The sequence below is a fragment of the Lithobates pipiens genome, unplaced genomic scaffold (assembly GCF_037356315.1).
Source record: "Lithobates pipiens isolate NorthernLeopardFrog02 unplaced genomic scaffold, aLitPip1_a1.2 Scaffold_16, whole genome shotgun sequence".
Classification (NCBI taxonomy): domain Eukaryota; kingdom Metazoa; phylum Chordata; class Amphibia; order Anura; family Ranidae; genus Lithobates; species Lithobates pipiens.
Window position 1 is genome coordinate 394536780 of NW_027507748.1, and position 20409 is coordinate 394557188.

The 20409-nt window shown below is 39.5% G+C and overlaps 1 protein-coding gene across 1 annotated transcript in view; it reads left to right on the forward strand.

The window, feature by feature from the left end:
- The window catches only part of LOC143983065 (uncharacterized), a 695051-nt gene that overhangs the window by 343917 nt on the left and 330725 nt on the right, over positions 1-20409 (forward strand). Inside the window, exons 66-69 of the mRNA XM_077482312.1 lie at positions 2215-2399; positions 6015-6565; positions 12948-13120; positions 18223-18381. Coding sequence (XP_077338438.1) covers positions 2215-2399; positions 6015-6565; positions 12948-13120; positions 18223-18381 — 1068 coding nt within the window. The remainder of the gene's footprint in view (positions 1-2214; positions 2400-6014; positions 6566-12947; positions 13121-18222; positions 18382-20409) is intronic.

Sequence of the window (20409 nt, forward strand, 5' to 3'; positions counted from 1 at the left end):
TTAATATAATACAGGTTCCCTCCTCCCACAAAGCAGCTTTTACTTACTAACATAGCACAAAGCAGGGGATGACACATCAGTGACATCTGATGCTGCGATGGCCATGGATTAAAGTATTGAAGGTTTATTAGGGTTATGTATGACATGCAATTATTAACCGCTTAAGGACTGCCTCACGCCGATGTACATCAACAGAATGGCATGGCTGGGCACAAGTATGTACAGGTACGTTGCTCTTTAAGTGCCCACCCGTGGGTCGTTAGCGCGCCGGTGGCGGCGCACTCGCAACCCGGTCCTGAGCTCCATGACCGTGGCCGCAGGATCCGTGGACCCGATCGCCGCCGGTGTCCCGCGATCGGGTCACAGAGCTGAAGAACGAGGAGAAGTGTAAACAAACCTCTCCTCGTGCTTCCTACTGAGCCTGTCACTGATCGTCTGTTCCCTAGGGAAAGACGATCAGTGATGTCAGACACCAAGCCATGCCCCCTACAGTTAAAAAAACACACACTTAACCCCTACACTGCCCCCTAGTGGTTAACCCCTTCACTGCCAGTGACATTTTTACAGTAATCGGTGCATTTTTAATTGCACCGATTGCTGTATTAATGCCAATGGTCCCAAAAATGTGTCAAAATTGTCTGACGTGTCCGCCATAATGTTGCAGTCACAATAAAAATCGCTGATCGCCACCATTACTAGTAAAAAAAAAATATTAATAAAAATGCCATAAAACTATCCCCTATTTTGTAGACGCTATAACTTTTGCGCAAACCAATCAATAAACGCTTATTGCGATTTTTTTTTTTTTACCAAAAATATGTATAAGAATACGTAGCGGCCTAAACTGAGGAAAAAAGTTTTTTTTATATATTTTTGGGGGATATTTATTATAGCAAAATTGAAAAAATAATGCGTTTTTTTTTTTCAAAATTGTTGCTCTTTTTTTGTTTATAGCGCAAAAAATAAAAACCACGGGTGCTCAAATACCACCAAAAGAAATCTCTATTTGTGGGGAAAAAAAGGACGGCAATTTTGTTTCAGAGCCACGTCGCACGGCCGCGCAATTGTCAGTTAAAGCGACGCAGTGCCGAATCGCAAAAAGGGGCTTGGTCCTGTAGCTGGAAAATGGTCCAGGGCTTAAGTGGTTAAAATCCAAATTAGTAATGAATATGAAAACAATTGTTTCTATTAATACCTAAAACTGACAAATAGCGGAATATATAAATATTTGGGGATTTTAAATCATTTTCTAGCCAAGAATGCAGATTTTAACCTTTTTTTTTTTCACTGAGCTAAAATGCAGGCCATTAATTGTAATATGCCTATGCGCACAGACGTGTAAACAAGAGCCGTGCATTCTTATTTTGTTCTCACGGTAACAAAAAAAAAAAAGAAAAATCTGCATTTTTGGTCAGTAATTTACTCCTCATGTGCGCAAATAAGCACGATTGCGAAAAAATGTGCGAGAAAAATGTATGCAAAACAAAAACGCGAGAATACGTTTTTTGTGTACGTGCACAAATTTGTGTAAAAATTGCGCAAATGCATTGTGCAAAAATGCACACAAATACATACAAAAGAAAACGTCTGAAAAAGTAGATGATCAAAGAGGCCTTAAACAGGCATTGATAATATATTATATAATATATTATATATTATAGATATTATTCACCATGTGTAACTGGTTATAGTATCAGCATGTAGATGTGTGGGGGAAAAAAGCTTAGATTCAGATTGTGAAATGTTAATTAGTACAATAGAGTCTCTCATTCATCTTTAAACAGACTGCACTGTAAGTACTTTCCCCAGAGTAATGTGTTTCTTTTTTTACCCTGGTACTAAGAGAGAAGTCTCATCCTTGCTACTTCTATATATCTGAATTACACTGAATATACAATGATAATTACTTTTTATAGTTTTCTCATATAAAGGCTGTGTGCATGTAGTGTGGTTGACTGCAATGGCTCCATAAGCGGCTTGGATGTGTCCTCAGGTCATACACTTACTGCCCCTATGACCACAGATGACTATGGATCCACAATTCTGTATAGACTTAGCAAATGTAAAATCAATAGGTAAATTACTATTTGCAGTGAATATGATATTTTGTTCTGTCATAGAATACATAAAAGTTAGATATTATGAAATTGTGATCTTTTTATTGGTTTGTGTCTTTCAATCCAAGTATGCTTGTGAGTATGAAATGTTTTACAGGTAACCAATGCTGGACTGACATACTCCAAGGAGAGTGCATGGAATCTGTTTTTACAGACGGTTCAGCAGAACATTCGCTGGTTTCTCATTCGTAGTGACATGGGATCTATATTCTACAAGTGGTGTCAACAATTCCCCTCCCTCTTTAATGCACTTAATGTTTATTATGTACCTCAGTGGACAAGGTAAGTCATTTCTAGAACTTATCAGAGAAGAGTAAAAGAGTTATAGATGCTTCCACCAGGCAGGTGATTTTGGATTGGAGGCTCTGATGTCTCCATAAAGAGTATCTATCACCTACCCAAAGCTATCACATAGGGGGCTTGTTGGCTCCCTTGTGAAAGCAATAAACATAACTGAAAAGTGTTAAAAATGCAAAGTGTACTGAAATAAATAAAAATAAGCCAAAAAATACAAAAGCATCTTCATCACCCCATGCACACACATACAAATTAACATGTAGGACAGGGGTGTATCTACTGCGCAGGGGTGGCATTTTCCAGGGGGGCGGCACCTGTACTGGAATGTTGCCTGCAGCTGGAGGCATCATGCCAGTATAGTTGTTTAGAGCTAGTCAGCTCTCTTGTAATAGCAATTGAAGTGGCTTACTAGCCATCATATGATGCCCTCTTAGAAAAGTAAGCCTGCGCTGCAGCCATCTTTTTCGTCTATAGTGGGGGCGGGAAGTTGTTAAATAGCGTTTGTGTGCACTATGATTCAATTTAGTGTATTTTTTACTGAAAATATCGGTTTAACAGTTTTGCAAATAGCGAAATATATATGTACCGTATTTGCCGGCGTATAAGACGACTGGGCGTATAAGACGACCCCCTATTTTGCCAGTGAAAACTTAGGTTTTGGGCTATACTCACCATATAAGACTACCACCCTTCGGAGGCAACACCATTTAAAAAAAAAACATCAGAAACGTTAAAAAAAACAAAAACAAAAAAACACATCAGACTTAACATCAGAAAAAACTTGTGAACTACAAGTCCCAGAGATCCCACAATTGGCAGGCAGCAACAATGAATCCTCTCCTCCAAAGCCCCATAAATCATACCTGTATTTTTGGGGAGATCTGGAGCTGGATGTGCAGTACAGGATGCTTTGTTAATATGCAGATCGCCAGGTACACAGTATATGATGCTGTGTTAGTACAGTAGGGCCAGGAACACTGCAGAATACAGTGTGCATACAATGTGCACCGCTAAGCCAATCATGGTAGGCAATGTATTTTACTAATCTGTTGATTATACAAAGCCTGTTCGGATTGGCAGAGGCTGTGACATCATCAGCCCGCGCCGCTCTGACTCATTGTACTGTATCCTGCTCGGATTGGCAGAGGTTGCTACTCCAATCCGAGCAGGCTTAGCAAGGCTGTATTCATCAACAGAGTGCATCGGCCGCCGGGATTGGCTGAGCAGTGCATACTGTATGTATACAGTATTACCGAGCACTCGGCGGGCTGAAATCCATTGCGGCCACTTCATACCCGGCGTATAAGACGACCCCCACTTTTTGGCTGTGTAATTTAGGTGTAAAAGGTCGTCTTATACGCCGGAAAATACGGTATATATAATATAATATTTGGGGATTTAAAATCATTTTCCTAGCCAAGAATGCAGATTTTAACATGCGTGCGTAAAATTCCAAACGATGCTCCACGAGGAAGTGGTTAGGGAAATAATAATTTAGTTGGATTTATATGAAAGGTGAATGGCCTTGTACTTATTTTAACTTGTACTACTAGCTAATATAGAATGCACTGACCACTAGACTCACCTACTAACTACAGTACAAGCCACTGTATTGTCCAGATCAATGTCCGAAACCTGGTATAAATGTTAATGCTATCACTTGCAGCTTTTAGAAGTATCTAGGAATAATCCAAACTTCACACAACAAAACAAAATACAAGCGCACTGCATAGCACAGATCAAGCAATTTATTAAAAGTTGCAATAAAAAAGTAACTATTGCAGTTACAAACTCCTGCATGCACAGGTATAGTCGGTACTGCAGTGTTAAACTGAAATCCAAGAAAAAAGCGTGATACAACCCCTGATGCTTGTAGATTTCACCTAGAGATCCCACTGACCAACACGGCAGTGCTGACTGTACCATTGCTATTCAGGTGGTGTAAGGAAAAATATTATTTTATTTACTAGCATAAAATCCCTATGATTTGTCTCCAAACAGTGTGTTGTCTTTATCAGCCTCTGCCCACAACCTTAGCGTGCCAGTGCAATTATTACATCAGATTTTGTTAGTGTGGTACTAATGTTAAGCAGTCAACTGGGATAGGGATGGGGAAGTATAAGACAGTTGTGCTAGATCACTGAGAAATATAAATCTAGCGCTGACTAAAGGCATACATGCTGATATATCTACCATATTTTGTATACATTTGTTTCTGTATCAGGTGAATATTCATATTTTTTTATATTTTTTTTATTGCAATTCTTGTTCTGCAGAAAGATATTGCATAAATGTATTCTAAACATACAACTAAGAAAGAAAGCGTCATACTGCAGTGCTTAAACAAGGGAAATTGTTGCTTATGGTCTCCTAAGATCTTTGTTTTTTTTTCTAAACACAGAGAAACTGATTGTTCAGATTTAAGCTTTTATTTCATTGAATAGCCAGAGGGAAATAAGAAAAATATACACACAGCATTCTCAACAAGGCCTCGCTTCCAAAACCCATCGACCACACTAGATCCATAGGGAAAACAGACAGATTAAATTCACGGTAGAAGCTGCAGCTGTGTTGCCCTGGTTACCTGCCAATCTTCTTCATAATTAATAAGTAAAATATTCCTTCAGGTCACATGATTCACTGGGTTAACATAGATAGCATAAAATAATTCAAGCAGTTTACTAGGATTATTTTGTGTTATCATTCCTTTTTGCCTCCTCTCTTGTTTCTAAAGGAAGAGTGTACTAAAATAATTCTGATACCTATTCTTAAAGTAAGAAATGTTGGCTGTCAATTGGTCTGCTTTTAGTTGACAAAAATAACACTGTTTTGTAAAATGCTAACATACAACTGGACACATGCCAACCAGTGTTTCAGTGTCCATTGTGGGATTTTCACCTGTAGACTTTACCTTATCTGCTTTTGCAGGGTGTCCCATAAGCTTTACAAATACAGCTTTTTGCCTTCCTGTATTTTCACACATGCATTTATATTGGACAGATTTTCTTTTTGCAGCAGAAATTCCTAGCTACGAAACTCTCGTTTGGTATTGTGCGAGGATTCCATCATCCTGCAACCATGCTATTAATTTTGCTCAGTGGTGAAAGTCTGTTTTCAGATATAGCAGAATAAATAGATCCTTTAGCTATATATCAAAAGCTGGTTTGAACAAACCACCCGTTCTGACTATATTTTGAAAAACAAAAAAACAAAACAAACTATAACAAAATCTACAAAGTTCTGTTAATGGCAAACTACAAGTACTGACAGCTACTGTTGAGCATTCCTGTAGTTCCTTCTCTCTTTCTGTCTGTGTGGATCTGCCAGCCTGTACAAGGTACGGGCAGACAAATACACTGACAAGTCTGCAGGAGTCCTGCATGGTACTCGTGATCTGCTGAGATTTACAGGCTCCAAGTAAAAAAAATAATACATTTCTTTTTATTTATTTTAAAAAGGTGAACTTATACTTTAAACAATTTTACAGAATTTTTTTCTTTTTCTATACTAAAAGATGTATTTGTTTTAAACATTTTTTCTGTATTGTCTGTTTTCTTTTTAAGCCCTTGTTAAACGTGACCTATAATTTTGCTTTTCTAGGGAAACTCTAGTAGAGCATGCAAATTATCACATAGAAGATTTAGGCATGCTGACCAAGCAAGACAAAGAAAACATATGCTATCTTCTATCATCCATGCATCTTTCTATCACTAAGTATATGAAGTCATCCAAAAGTACATATAGCAAGATCACCAATGCAAACTTTGAACATTTTGCTCGGTGCTTTAGAGCTCTTATGAAAGATCAGTATTCTGTAATAATAAAGCAACATGATTTTGCTAAAGAAGTTCTAATTTGTATTGAACAAAAACTTAAATCACTTGAAAAACTGACAGATGACCTAATTTATGAAAAGATTGTCCTGGAACAGCACAAAGAGGGGACACTGAAAATATTGCAACAGATTGCCCAGGATAAAGCTGTGGTGGAACAGAAGATCCATGCCGTTCATCAGCAATTACAAAAGATCAAGAAGTTCAGATCCCTTCTTCCTGAATATCAAGTTGCATTTGAGAAGGCAGAGTACAAATGTTCTGCTATCTTAGAAAATATTAAAGACCTGGTGCAAAACATGGATGTAGCAGCACTAGGTGGGTAACATTTATCCGTTTTATAGTGGTTACTAGTGATGAGCGAATGTGCTTATGTTCGAATCAGGGGCTGCTGTTTGAACTATCATAAATTCTAGAAAATGTGACTTTTAATCTGAACCTCGTTAAACTTAAGTGTTGAATCTTGAAAATTAGTTCTGTCCATTTCTAAGGCTCAAAGACAATGAGTTGTCAAACAAAAGTCATGGGGAGTTGGGAACTGCCATAGGTATCAATGTAAGCATTTTAAGAAAAACTGTTTTGTGCAACTTTGAGAGAGAAATGGTGAAACCACCAATCCTTCAAATAATATGGTTGAGAGATGCCTATTAACTGTATGCATTGTAACTGAACAGTAGAATTCTCAAGGACAGTATCAACAAAGCTGTATTCTGGCATCACAAAATCTGTGTGTGATATGTTTTTTTTTTACCTTTGACATTATTCATTGGCTTACATACATCATCATCACTATTATTATTATTATTATACAGGATTTATATAGAACCGACAGTTTGCGCAGTGCTTTACAACATTAGGGCAGACAATACAATTACAATACAATTCAATATGGGGGGAATCAGAGAGCTTACAGTCTAGGACTGCAGTCTGATTTATTTTAACTTGTAACAAAAAACATTTTTTAGGTTGCATATTATTTTTGAGACAAAGGCCAGAAATATTGTATTGCCACAAACAGCATATGTAGTATTTCTACAATTTCTTGAAGGTCTCATTGCCTAAAGCACACCCCAATGTTTTGGAGGTCAAAAACAAATTAAGATTTTTTTTTTTTATTAAACAGATTTATTATGCTACACACAGCATTTGTAGTATTTCTACAATTTCTTGTAGGACTTACTGCATAAACCACATCCCCATTTAGCTTTGCTGGTCAAAAATTATTGGTAATATTTGTTTGATGAAAACATAATTAAAAAGCTACAGATAATACATAATATTTCTACTATTTTGTATAGGCCTCACTGCCAAAACCACACCACTATTTAGTTTTGTAGAAGAAAAAAATATATAACTTTATATATATATTTCCTATTAAAACAGAATCAATATATTACAGACAGCATATGTTGCATTTCTACAATTTCTCATAGACCTCATTGCCTACTGCATACCCATTAAGTTTTGGAGGTAAAAAAAAAACAAATGTTATATTTTCCTGGTCAAAACAGAATTAATGTGCTACAGACAGCATACATAGTATATGGACAATTTCTTTTAGACCTCATTGCCTAACACATCTATATTTAACTTTGGAGGTACATTTTTTTTTTTTCTGGTCAAAACAGAATTAATGTGCTACCGACAGCATACATAGTACTGTATATGTACCATTTTCTTGTAGACCTCATTGGCTAAACTACATCCCATTTAACTTTGGAGGAACAAAATAGATTTGAAGTTTATTTTTCAGATTGCAATAGAGGTAATATGCCACACCCACAGCATGTGTAGTATTTCTACAATTTCTTGCAGACATCATTGGCTAAATCACATCCCTTAGTAGCTTTGCACAGACCCTTATCTGGGGATCCAGTACCATATCACACTAACTGCTATATCCTGATTTTATACCCCCCCCCATACCCACTCTACTCACCATAATGAAACATAAGGTAATGATAGTGAAATAACCAGAAAAAGATTCAGGGTGTGTTTATGTGAATGAACTACAATAGACTGTGCATCAGCCATTTAGTTTATAAGAAGGATGAAGAGAACTGACTATGTAAACCCTCTACATTAGAATTTAGATGTTTTCTATTCTTATTTGTCTCCTATAGTATGGACTGGGCACTGTCTCACCCAAGCCTGTTACCATTGTTCAAATGTTACTTGTATTACCTTCAATAAACATTTTTGAATGGAAAAAAATATATATATAAAGTTTTAAATGGAAGGGATATAGTAATTTTAATGCATTTTTTGGTAGCCTTGTTTGATAAAAAAAACTTTTGAGGACCAAAAAACAAAATAAATAATTATTTAACAATTTAACATCTCTTGTAGGCTAAATTTGAAAATGACAGACCACATGCAGTTTTTCAGCCCCAAAATCATAAAAAAAGTATTTAAGTAACTGCATAGAAACTGCAACTGCATAGAAAGTATTAGGCTGCACTGTGAACAGCAAGGACACAAGTCAGCTTTTAATAAATAATATAGTAAAAAAATATTTCACTAAAAAGGTCTTCAAAATATTTGACAGCTAAATATTGTACTGACTCCATATACAGTAATGGAAAATGTACTTGGCCACATTTGAAAAGGATGAGACGCCAGGTAGAGTTTAATAAAAAAACTATAGTATATTATTTGACCAGAAAAACTCAGTAAAATATTTTATTGACTCTATGCACTTTTACTAGACCACAATTTATTGGGGAGAAACCAAGCATGTTTTCAGCAAATGTCCTGAGGTAGCAAATAAATATGCAAAGCCCATAGACAAAAGGCTGACATGTCAAGTTTACATTTATTATCTATAATAAATAATTATCTATAATATAATATACAAGTCTTTTTGATGATGATTATTTTAATGTTGGATTTTACACTGTCTATAGATAAAATTGTATATTTTATATGATCCGTTTTCTTATGCTGTTAATAAGACACTGGCAAGGTATATATAAAGTCCAGCTTATTTTTTTGGATTTTGGCTTACTGGAAGAAGAGGGCACATTTGCAGTTACTGATGATAATGTGCTGCTCTGCACCAGGGAGGAGGAGGATGAAAACAACTTAGTTATCTATTTTACCACCTCATCTGTGCGGTCTGGCTGTATAGCACACCCACTACCAGAAAGGGAATGTCTATACATCAATAGGCAACAATTTGAAAATAGCTTGGCATGGTTTATTATACAAAAAATACTGAAACTTGATAGTCTTCCAAAATAAAATGGCCTGCATGCAATAAAAAGGTCCTTAGCGGGGTCAAATAGACATTTGTTTTCAAATGCAATGACTAGAAAATTTGCAGGAGCAGGATAAATAGAGTACTGTCTGTGATACTTTTTTTATTTGCACCAACATCCATATTTTTAGGACAAGCTTTCGGGTGTACAACCTTCTTCAAGATTCAAGCAGTACTAATACATAAAAGTTTAGCAGAATGTTAAGTTAGACAATCTTTGTGGGAAATAAAAGGCACAAACAAACAAACACAACAATAGTAATTAAACTTAAGTAGTTTGTGAGATAAGACAGGGGTCAGGCTACGGCTACAATCACCTCAGGGAGCAGGATAGAAATTTTTTTCCTGAAAGATCAAATTTCAAACCTGTGACAGCGTGGCACGGCACTGAAACACCCCCCTCCCGGGCGGTCTGGCACTTACACTCGGGGCTACGGTGTCCTCCCCTGGCAGTGGCCGCGGCGGCTCCGGTGTCTGCTCCTCCAGTAGACATGTGCGCTTCGTTTCGTATGAATCTCAAATTCGTACGAATTTCTCAAAATTCGTACGTTCGGGAGGATCCGAAATACGAATTGCCGTGCGTCCGAATTCTGTACGGAATACAAACTTTTGTTTACGAATTCCGGATCTCAGTCATTATGCTTAGGGCCGGTTCACACAGCGGGCGATGCGAGGCAACACGACTCGCCTCGCCTCGCTCCCGCAAGTCGCCCCCGTTCTGTAAAATGGAACCGTTCTGAGAGGAGCGACTCGAGTCGCTCCGACTCAGAAAAAAGGTTCCTGTACTACTTTCGGGCGACCTCGGGGCGACTTGCATTGACTTCTATACAGAAGTCATTTGCAAGTCGCCGCCGAGGCCGCTGCAGGTCGCGGCGAGGCAAGTCGGAGTCGCCTCGCCTCGCCTGCAGTGTGAACCGGCCCTTATTATGACTCGCAGAAGACTTCTGTGATAGAAGTCAATGTAAATTGCCTGAAGACATCAGTGAAGGACTTTCATCCTCTCTGGGCAGGCTGCCAAGAAAAGAACAAAATGATACAATGTTTCTTCTTCAATGGGCTGAACTCGTGTGTAGAAGTTTTCAGTTTAACCATTTAAAGACTAAATCTTTTCTGACACTTGTTGCTTACAAGTAAAAATCCAGTATTTTCTGCTAGAAAATCACTCAGAAGCCCCAAAAATTATATATATTTTTTTAGCAGAGACCCTAGGGAATAAAATAGCGGTTGTTGCAATATTTTATGTGACGTGGTATTTGCGCAGAGGTCTTTCAAACGCAAGTTAGCCCTTTATCACGGTGCTGGTGTCATTGCTGTATGTCACGCTGCTGATGTCAGTGCTCTCTATCACGGTGCTGTTGTCAGATCACTCTATCACGGTGCAGGTGTCATTGCTGTATGTCACGCTGCTAATGTCACTGCTCCCTAGAGGTCGACCGAAAAAAAGGGGCTAACTTGCGTTTGAAAGACCTACTGGATTTTTACTTGTAAGCAACAAGTGACAGAAAAGATTTAGTCTTTAAATGGTTAAACTGAGATCTTCTACACACGGAGTTCAGCCCATTGAAGAAGAAACATTGTATCATTTTGTTCTCTTCTTGGCAGCCTGCCCAGAGAGGATGAAAGTCCTTCACTGATGTCTTCAGGCAACTTACATTGACTTCTATCACAGAAGTCTTCTGCAAGTCATAATAAGCATAATGAGCAATGTTTTTGCCTTTAAATTCATCGTAAAGAACGTTCGTATGCGTTAACGACAATTCGTATTTCGTACGAAACAGAACGGAATTTCGGATACGAAGTACGAATTAATTTTATTATGAATCGAAAACGGAACAGAACGAAACAAATTTATTGACGGCGCCCATGTCTATCCTCCAGTGGCTTCCTCCGCCATGTGTCTCCTCTTCTGCCAAAGAGCTAGGCATCAAATAGGATTGTCTGACGCTTTAGCCAATTGGGAAACAGGTCTTACAGACCTGCCTCCTGATTGGTGGGAAGGAACTTTAGTGAAAATAGCACAAATTAATTTGCTATGGTCACACAACTGCACTCCAATGCCACCTATTTTGAAGCCTCTGACTCTAATCAGGTACTTCAAAAAAACACCCACCCTGCATTGAAATCCATGGTCGGGTGCCACTAATATGTAGATCAGGGGGCCGGATGCATGAATAGGGGAGGCGGCGCCTGTGCGCCCTCTATGGACGGGCAGCCACTGTTTCAAACAGCGTACATGGTTTTCATTTAAGAAAGTCTAATAATTCCAAGATTGAACACTAAAAGCAAACAAAATGTTCAAGGACTTTTGAAAGATTTCTGTCACCAAATGTGCTGAGAATTTTTGTATAAATGTTCATAGGAAGGTTTGTTTGAACTCTACTAGTGTATGGACAGCTTAAAGTGCTACTAAACCAACAACAGTAAAATCAGTCTGTATATGCAGTAAAGTATGCTTCTTATACTGAATAACATGATCAGCACAGGGCCAATCAGCATTGTCCAGACAGGGGGTCAGGAGTCATGCAGCCTCATAGGACAGTCAGAGGAGAATGAAGGCTCGTCCTAGAAGCTTTAACCACACACTGATAGAAGTCACAAGGCTGATACATCCTGCTGATGAGAAAAGATATTTAGCAGTTTATATTTACTAAATTAATTGCATCTCCATGATCTGTGTACTGCAGGAGACCATATATAGTAAATATAGGTCCCTGGGTTTAGTAACACTTTAAGTTAAAGAGGAAGTAAACCCTGATGGGTTTACTTCCTCTTTTTTTCCCTGCAAAGGTAAAGCATAATGGACTACTATGCATCGCATAGTAGCTCATTATGTGTCACTTACCTGACACAGGAGCCAGCGAAGTCGCCGCTGTTACCTGTAGTCCGCCGCATCCATCTTGGTTGTGGCGTCTCTCGCAGCTCCGACGAATGACAGCGGAGAAGCCGCGATGACGTCACTCCCGCGCATGCGCACGGGAGTCGCGTCTCGGAGCTCCGACGCTGCCATTCGCCGGAGCCGCGATGACGTCACTCCCGCGCATGCGCACGGGAGTAGACAAATTTGGCAAATCCATTCTTGGACTTGCCGCATTTAGTGCGCCTGCGCGCCGCTGTCTACGGCGCATGCGCCGTAGACAGCGGTGCCCATTTTCGGGCAAATATCTCCTAAACCATATAGGTTTAGGAGATATTACTTGGACCTACAGGTAAGCCTTAATCTAGGCTTACCTGTAGGTCAAAGTTGTTTGGAAGGGTTTACTTCCATTTTAAGCAAAGCACACAATACACATCTGACCTATGGCTTCTAACCTTTGTTTAAAATGTTCTTGGAGCACATATTGAATGATAATTCCAAGACATCATCAGATGTAACTGAATAGTTGTGGCAATAGATTAAAAATATTTTGAGTGCGCTCATATTATTTATTAATTTTTTTGCAGGAGAGCTGCGGGCAATGCAAAAGCCAGATTTGGATATTGAAGAGCTCATGGCTTCTATCATCATAATTCTGAAGTCTCCAAACACTGACCTCACCTGGGCAAAGGGAGCTAAGAGGCAAATGGCCAATCTTGACCGTTTCATGAATGAGCTAACAACATTTCATATTGCCCAGGTAAAATGCTTTTTTTGATAATGTGAATTTAAGTTCTTGAAAGATTAAAATCCTGCACATAAAGTTTTCATACAAAATGTGACTTCTTATGCTCTATAGCAAAAATCCAGCCTGGGAAGAGAAGTTTAAAGGTCTTTGTTAATGGCACAAGGGGCAAAGTATTGGAGTCCCATAAGCTCATTTTATGTAAATACTCAGTTAACCTGGCTTAACCAAAGCCAAGTTACAACAAAGACTTGTTACCAACATTTTTTTTTTAAATATTGCTCCTAGCATGCAAATTAATAAACTTTGTATAAATACTCTACTGCAACCATAATAATGTGAATATCAGAAGAGCTCTACCTTATAAAGAAGCTAAACTATGAAAACAGGATTTGTCTGCTTAGGTTGAAAAAAATATGGGACAGATGGCTATCTTCCATGGTGACCTACAGCACTTAATCACCTTTACCTCAGTATGGCTTAAAAACATGCATAATATAAATTACATAATTAACACTTCTCCCTGCCATTTAAACCATATGTACTCATCTGTTTTTTCCTATGACAAGTTGTGTCTGGCAGATATGTATTTATGAAATAATCCACTCTAAATGCAAATAAATCAGTCCTATCTAGTGCTTCAAATCATATACTATATACCAATGCACCTGCTGTATATCCCCAATTGCAATAATACATAACAATGTGTACAACATAAAAAAAAAAAAATCAACAAATCGTCTATTATATTGGTATAAAAATCAAAATACAATACCAAATGTGATCATAGAGAATCAAAAACTTGAAGACAGCATATTATAAACAAATAACAGTGTCCATACATTTAATTTCCTAATCCTTGTGCAATATGTGATATCATTAAAATACAATGGTGCCACAATAATTGTGACCTCCACCTTTCCACTGGGCACACTCTCACCTTCATAGATAGATAGATAGATAGATAAATAGATGCCTTTGTATCAAAAGCTCATGCAGAGCATGCTCCCAGGACGGGGCTAACTCCGTAGACAAATTCAGCTCAACTGATACAGAGATCTCCCAGCATGATGCTGAACTCCAGAAAAGATAAAAGGAAACCATAATGTTCTCCATAACATCCAACAGCTTTATTATAAAGGTAAACGTCATACACCATACAATTTTATTTCCTTCAACCACGAGTTAAAGGAAAGAAAATTGATTTCACCAATCAACCAGTGTTGATGAGGGCTGTGCTATTTTATTCCGACAGCGGTTGGTTTCCCAGCTGCCAGAATACAATGATTACTGCTGGCAGCTATAGCTGCTAGAAATTATAGCACGATAAAAAAAATCTCTGAAAGGCTGGTTGTACTGAAGTTGATGGATTGACTTCAGTATAACCAGCCTGCCCATAGACAGATTAAAATATGTCCAGTCCCTGCTGAACCACCCGAATTTCGATCAGTCTATGGGAGTCTTACATTCACCAGTGTTTTAAAACAATCAGGCTCATATATTGACTGCAAGAAAACATTTGTCTGGTGCTGGTGCAGTGTAAACTCTCACCCCTCACAGAGACACACTGGGGTTGATTTACTAAAGGTAAATACTGTATACTGTGCACTTTTCACTCTGCAAGTGCAGTTGTTTAACCAGAGCTTAGCAAATGAGGCAAAGCTTCACTTTGCAAAGAATACCCAATCATGTGCAAGGAAAATTAAAAAAAAAAACAGCATTTTTGCTTGCACATGATTGGATGGTGGAAGTCAGCAGAGCTTCTGCTGCTTTACTAAGTTCTGGAGCAACTGTTCTTGCAGAGTGCACAGTCTATTTGACTTTAGTAAATCAACCCCATAGTGCGATCTCATCCAGGCAGTCCTAGGCAGCACATCGCATATCAAAGTTTGCACTGGCCCTTGAGTTAAATTTCTTTTCAATTGTTTTTATTACATTTTAACAATGAAAATTACAATAGCAGCATTGCATGGGATATTAGGCAATATTAATATAGCTTATTAACAAATACGCCTGTGGGTATCACTTTTATTTGGAGGGCTCACGCATCCTACTACACAATGTGGATGCCATGAACCCTTGCAAAGTCTATACACAGGTTAGCTATAGAGTGTTATCAAAAAAATAGAAAATATATATTTCTCCTCTATTGTAGGCAAGTTACTACATACGTAACAGTAAAAAGGCATAAAGTATAAAGAAAAACAAATACAACTATACCATAACACGATTGCTCATTTATAAGGCTTTTATTAATCCCTATCTGGGAATCTTGAGGTCCATGATGACCATTGTGTATTTAAGGCATTTAAATTATATTGAGTTACGAAATATCTTTCATTAAAGAGGGATTCCACCAAAAAAAAAAAATATTAAAAGCCAGCAGCTATAAATACTACAGCTGCTGACTTTTAATAAATGGACAGTCACCTGTCCCGGGTTCCAGCGATGCCGGCAGCCGAGGCCGATCGATCGCTCGGCTCTTGGCTGCTGCCGTCACCATTCTAGGTGAGGGAATCAGGAAGTGAAGCGAATCGGCTTCACTTCCCAGTTCCCTACTGCGAATGCGCGAGTCGCGCAGCGCAAAAGGAATTCTCCGCGCTGTCTCTGAGACCCGTGTGTGTCCCAGCAGACAGTGCGGCAGGACTTGAAATGGCGTAGACTCCCACGGGAGTCTATGCCCGGAAGTGGGTGTAAATACCTGTCTTTGACAGGTATCTCCACCCCCCTCCCCCCTGAAAGGTGCCAATTGTGAGACCGGAGGGGGGAGGGTTCCGATCAGCGGAGGTTCCACTTTAGGGTGGAACCCCGCTTTAAGTTATATTTGCTTGCATTCACTAGATGAGCTTGATACCAAGGTCTATCTAAAGCAGGCATGTCCAAACTTTTTTCAAAGAGGGCCAGATTTGATGAACTTAACATGCGTGAGGGCCGACCATTTTGCCTGACATTCTTTGAACCATTAAAATTCGGTCTAAGTGTGTTCGTCTGAGCACTAATACACTACCCAACAAGAATTCTCTTGCCTTTGTGGCTGTGTGTGGTGAAGAGATGAACTCAAGTGTATTATTTGGATACACCGTATTTATTGGTGTATAACACGCTCCTCCAAATTACAATTTTAAATAAAGAACTGTGAAGCAAAATAAGGGTCAGTGCCCATCTGCAGACCCACAATTGCCAGGAACGCAGCGCCCATGTCTCTGCCCCACCATGGCCGGGAATGCTGCCCCACCATTGCCGGCAATGCTGCCCCACCATTGCCGGGAATGCAGCCCCACCATTGCCGGGAATGCAGCCCCACCATTGCTAGGAATGCAGCCCCACCATTGCTAGGAATGCAGCCCCACCATTGCTAGGAATGCAGCCCCACCATTGCCAGGAATGCAGCCCCACCATTGCCGGGAATGCAGCCCCACCATTGCCGGGAATGCAGCCACCATTGCCGGGAATGCAGCCACCATTGCCGGGAATGCAGCCCCACCATTTCCGGGAATGCAGCCCCACCATTGCCAGGAATGCAGCCCCACAATTGCAATTGCCAGGAATGCAGCCACCATTACCATCAGTGCAGCCATTTAGGGCAGGACGAGCGCCAAAGACACCCTACAGGAGAATTTCCTGTTTACACAACGGCCCCTTTAAGAGAAAGTCACGCCTCCTCTGATGGACAGAACAGTCGTCCAATGCCAGAGATGGGACTTCCTATTACAGCTACCGTGTAAACAGGAAATTCTCCTCCTGTGTACACAGCACTCGTCCTGCCTCCTCCCTCCGAGGCAGCCGGACTATATATCTTTTCTGACCCCGACGCTGGGAGATCGCCGGGGGCCACAAAAGATGTATATGTTTAAATAACCAGACGGGCCGTTCAAAACCAGGCCGGACTTTGGACATGCCTGATCTAAAGCCTAGGACACACGGGCCGAATGTTGGGCGACATCGTCCGGTTGAAAAAAAAAACGGCTGAAATTTGGCCCATGTGTATGGCAGCCGGTCTCATGTGTATGGCAGCCGGTCTGGCAGAAGCTGCTGTTTGACCTGGGTTCTGTGGGATGAGCATGCTAGAAAACCAGCAGCCCATCAGCTCCCGATTAGGGCTCTCGGTCAATGGCAGAGAGCGCTGACCGGAATGTTTTTTCGAGGGGTCGTCCACTGTCAGAACACAATAGCTCGGCAGCTTGAGCGAAAAAAAAAAACCTGATATTGTGTACTGGGCTTAGGAAGGTGAGTGTTTACCCAGTTGGGAAGGTGGAGGTCACAATTGTTTTTGGCACCAAGGTATATTTTTGACTTCACCTATTGCACAAGGATATTATAAGTTGTAATGTATGGACATGTTCATTTGTTTGCAATAATTAACCTTCAAGTTTTTGATTCTCCGTGTTCACATTTGGTGGTTTGTTACTGTGTTTTGATTCATATACTAATGTTATACACAATTTGTTGCTTTATTTAATTGATGTAGTACATGTTGTTATTTATTATAGCATCTGGTAAAATATAGTAAGTGCATGGGTATATGACTGAAGCACTAAATGGGATTTTTTTTTTTTTGCATTTAGCGTGGCATACTTAAATGCACCTTATTTGGGTGATTTTTTTTCACTTTAAATGCCAGCTGCTTTGGGTTAGGTGAAGGTTGTCGCACGAGATAGCTTATAAGAATCTATCAGATATACTTTAGTAAGTAAAACAATGACAACACAGTAAGATACCTGGTTGTTAATTTCATGTTTATTAGCATAAAATATGATCATATGATCTAAATAACGTTACTGTTTTAGAGCAGGGATTTATTCAGTTGTACAAGGACTTTACTCTACTAGTATCAATAAGATCCGTTAATTCAAAAATTCTTTATCCATATCATTTTACTATTACATGTGTTATAGAAATTTTTCTCACTTATAGTATTATTTGTCAATATACCCTATACTAATTATCAGTTGATTCTTATTGGTGGTCATGCATATGATAATAGTTTATTTCAATGACTGTTGTGTGGTTCTTTGATTGCTACAAGTATGTAAAAAAAAAACTCTTTAAAGTAAAAAAGTAAGATGTACTTTCTCCTAAGAAATCTTTTTAATATTTATTACTTTTCCAAATTCTAGTTGCCGCAGTCTACTCTTGAGCTGCTAGAAGCTAATATAAGGAAAATTCAGTTTACCCCTGAGAACATGGAGAGGAAGGCGGCTGGTAACATGGCAGCAGGAAGTCTTATGAGATGGCTTCAAAGGGCAGTGCAGTATTATCGGATTCTAACGTCTAAGGTAATCTTTGAATGACCATGAATGATAGAAAAAAAGTGCTTCAAATGTTGGTTTCTTTTTGAAATGCATCTAATACCTAGGATGGGAGTTATACATCTCCTAAAATGCTTTCTACAGTTAGGAGTAGAACAGTAATAGAAATATTTTGCGATGGACATTTGAAGTGGTCCGTTAAAGTAAGAAGCTAACCGAGCAACCTTTTTTCGAACTTAAAAGCTAACGGTGCACATAAATTAGCATGCAGAGTCCAATGAGATGTTGTCAGTGTAATTTAATATGAATTAATAATATAATTACAGCAAGTGAATAGCACACATGTGACTTAATACACACCACCTAATGAGTTTTGGTTGTATAATCCAATATGAACTAATAATTTAATTTAGACCATGTAATTACAAAGACTGTTGTATCACCTGCTTTCATTTGCATGAAGACAGGTGGAGATTTGTGTGTAACCCTATCAGTAGATTATGAAATGACATTAGTAAGAAAAATGTTACTTAATGCTTTCCAAATATTATCTGCAAGAGCCTTGTTATAACGCAGTGTAGCCATAATATGAAATAAATGAAACCATAATTTGCTAAAGGCATATTTCTTGTTGAGGGACCTTTTGTCCTATGATAAAAAGGTTGAGTATTTTACTGCTGTCCAGAAGATTAAAGGGTCGCCTTGCATAATACATAGGGGGTTATTTATGAAAGGCAAATCCACTTTGGACTATAAGTGCAAAATACAAGTGCACTTGAAATTGCATTGAAAGTGCATTTGAAATTGCATTGAAAGTGCACTTGGAAGGGCAGTTACTGTAAATCTAAAGGGAAGATCTGAAATGAGTGGAAGCTCTTCTGATTTTATCATCCAATCATGTGCAAGCTAAAATGCTGCTGTTTTATTTTACTTGCATGTCCCCCTCGGATCTACAGCGACTGCACTTCCAAGTGCACTTTCAGTGCAATTTCAAGTGCACTTTGCACTTGTAGTTTGCGCTTGTAATGCAAAGTAGAATTGCCTTTAGTAAATAACCCACATAGTGTAATTAAGAAAGGTATGGCAGCAGGAGACAATTTCCTCCTGCATAGAGTGGCCTGACAAATGAAAGCTGATTTGTTATTTCTTGACAGTGACACTATGAATGTTATTTACTAATCCACTAATTTACTAATTACTGAAAGTGCACTTGGAAGTGCAGGCATTGTAGATCCAAGGGGGACATGCAACGAAAAAAAAAACAGCATTATAGTTTGCGCATGATTGGATGATAAAATCAGCAAAGCTTCCCCTCATTTCAGATCTACCCCTTTGATTTAGAGTGACTGCACTTCCAGTGAAAAATGGATTTGCCTTTTGTAAATAACCCCTCACAACTCTTTGCACTATGCTATATAAAAAAAAGCCTAAGGCCGAACATACATGGTGAAAATTTCTTGGGCTGCAGGAAAGAAGTTCACATGATTCCCCGATCAACACAGACTGTGCTGACAGGGGAATCAGCAATTGTCTTCTCCCAGCAGGGGCGGACAGAGGAAGTTGCCCCCACCAAGTGAATATCGCTAGCGGCTATACCAGCTGCTTGCAATAATCAGAGGCAAATCCAACAGGCTGGTTGTACCCAAGTTGATCGACTGATCAACTTGGTACATTCAGCCTGCCAATTAAAGCGGGAGTCCACCGGGACTCCGCGTTTTTTTTTTTTTTTTTTTTTTTAAAGCCAGCAGCTACAAATACTGCAGCTGCTGACTTTTAAATAGTGACACTTACCTGTCCAGCGCGCCCGCGATGTCGGCACCCGAAGCCGATCGCTCGCTCGGCTGCCAGGTCCCGCCGCCATCTTGGGTATGGGAATCAGGAAATGGAGCCTTTCGGCTTCATTTCCCGGTTCCCTACTGCGCATGCGCGAGCCGCGCGGCGCAATCCGGACGGTCCCCGCTGCCTCTGGGAGCTGTGTGTTTCCCAGCAGGCAGCGGGGCACTTGCTGAAGGGGGCGGGCGCTTGCGGAACGGGGCGTAACGTGCGCCCCGTTCC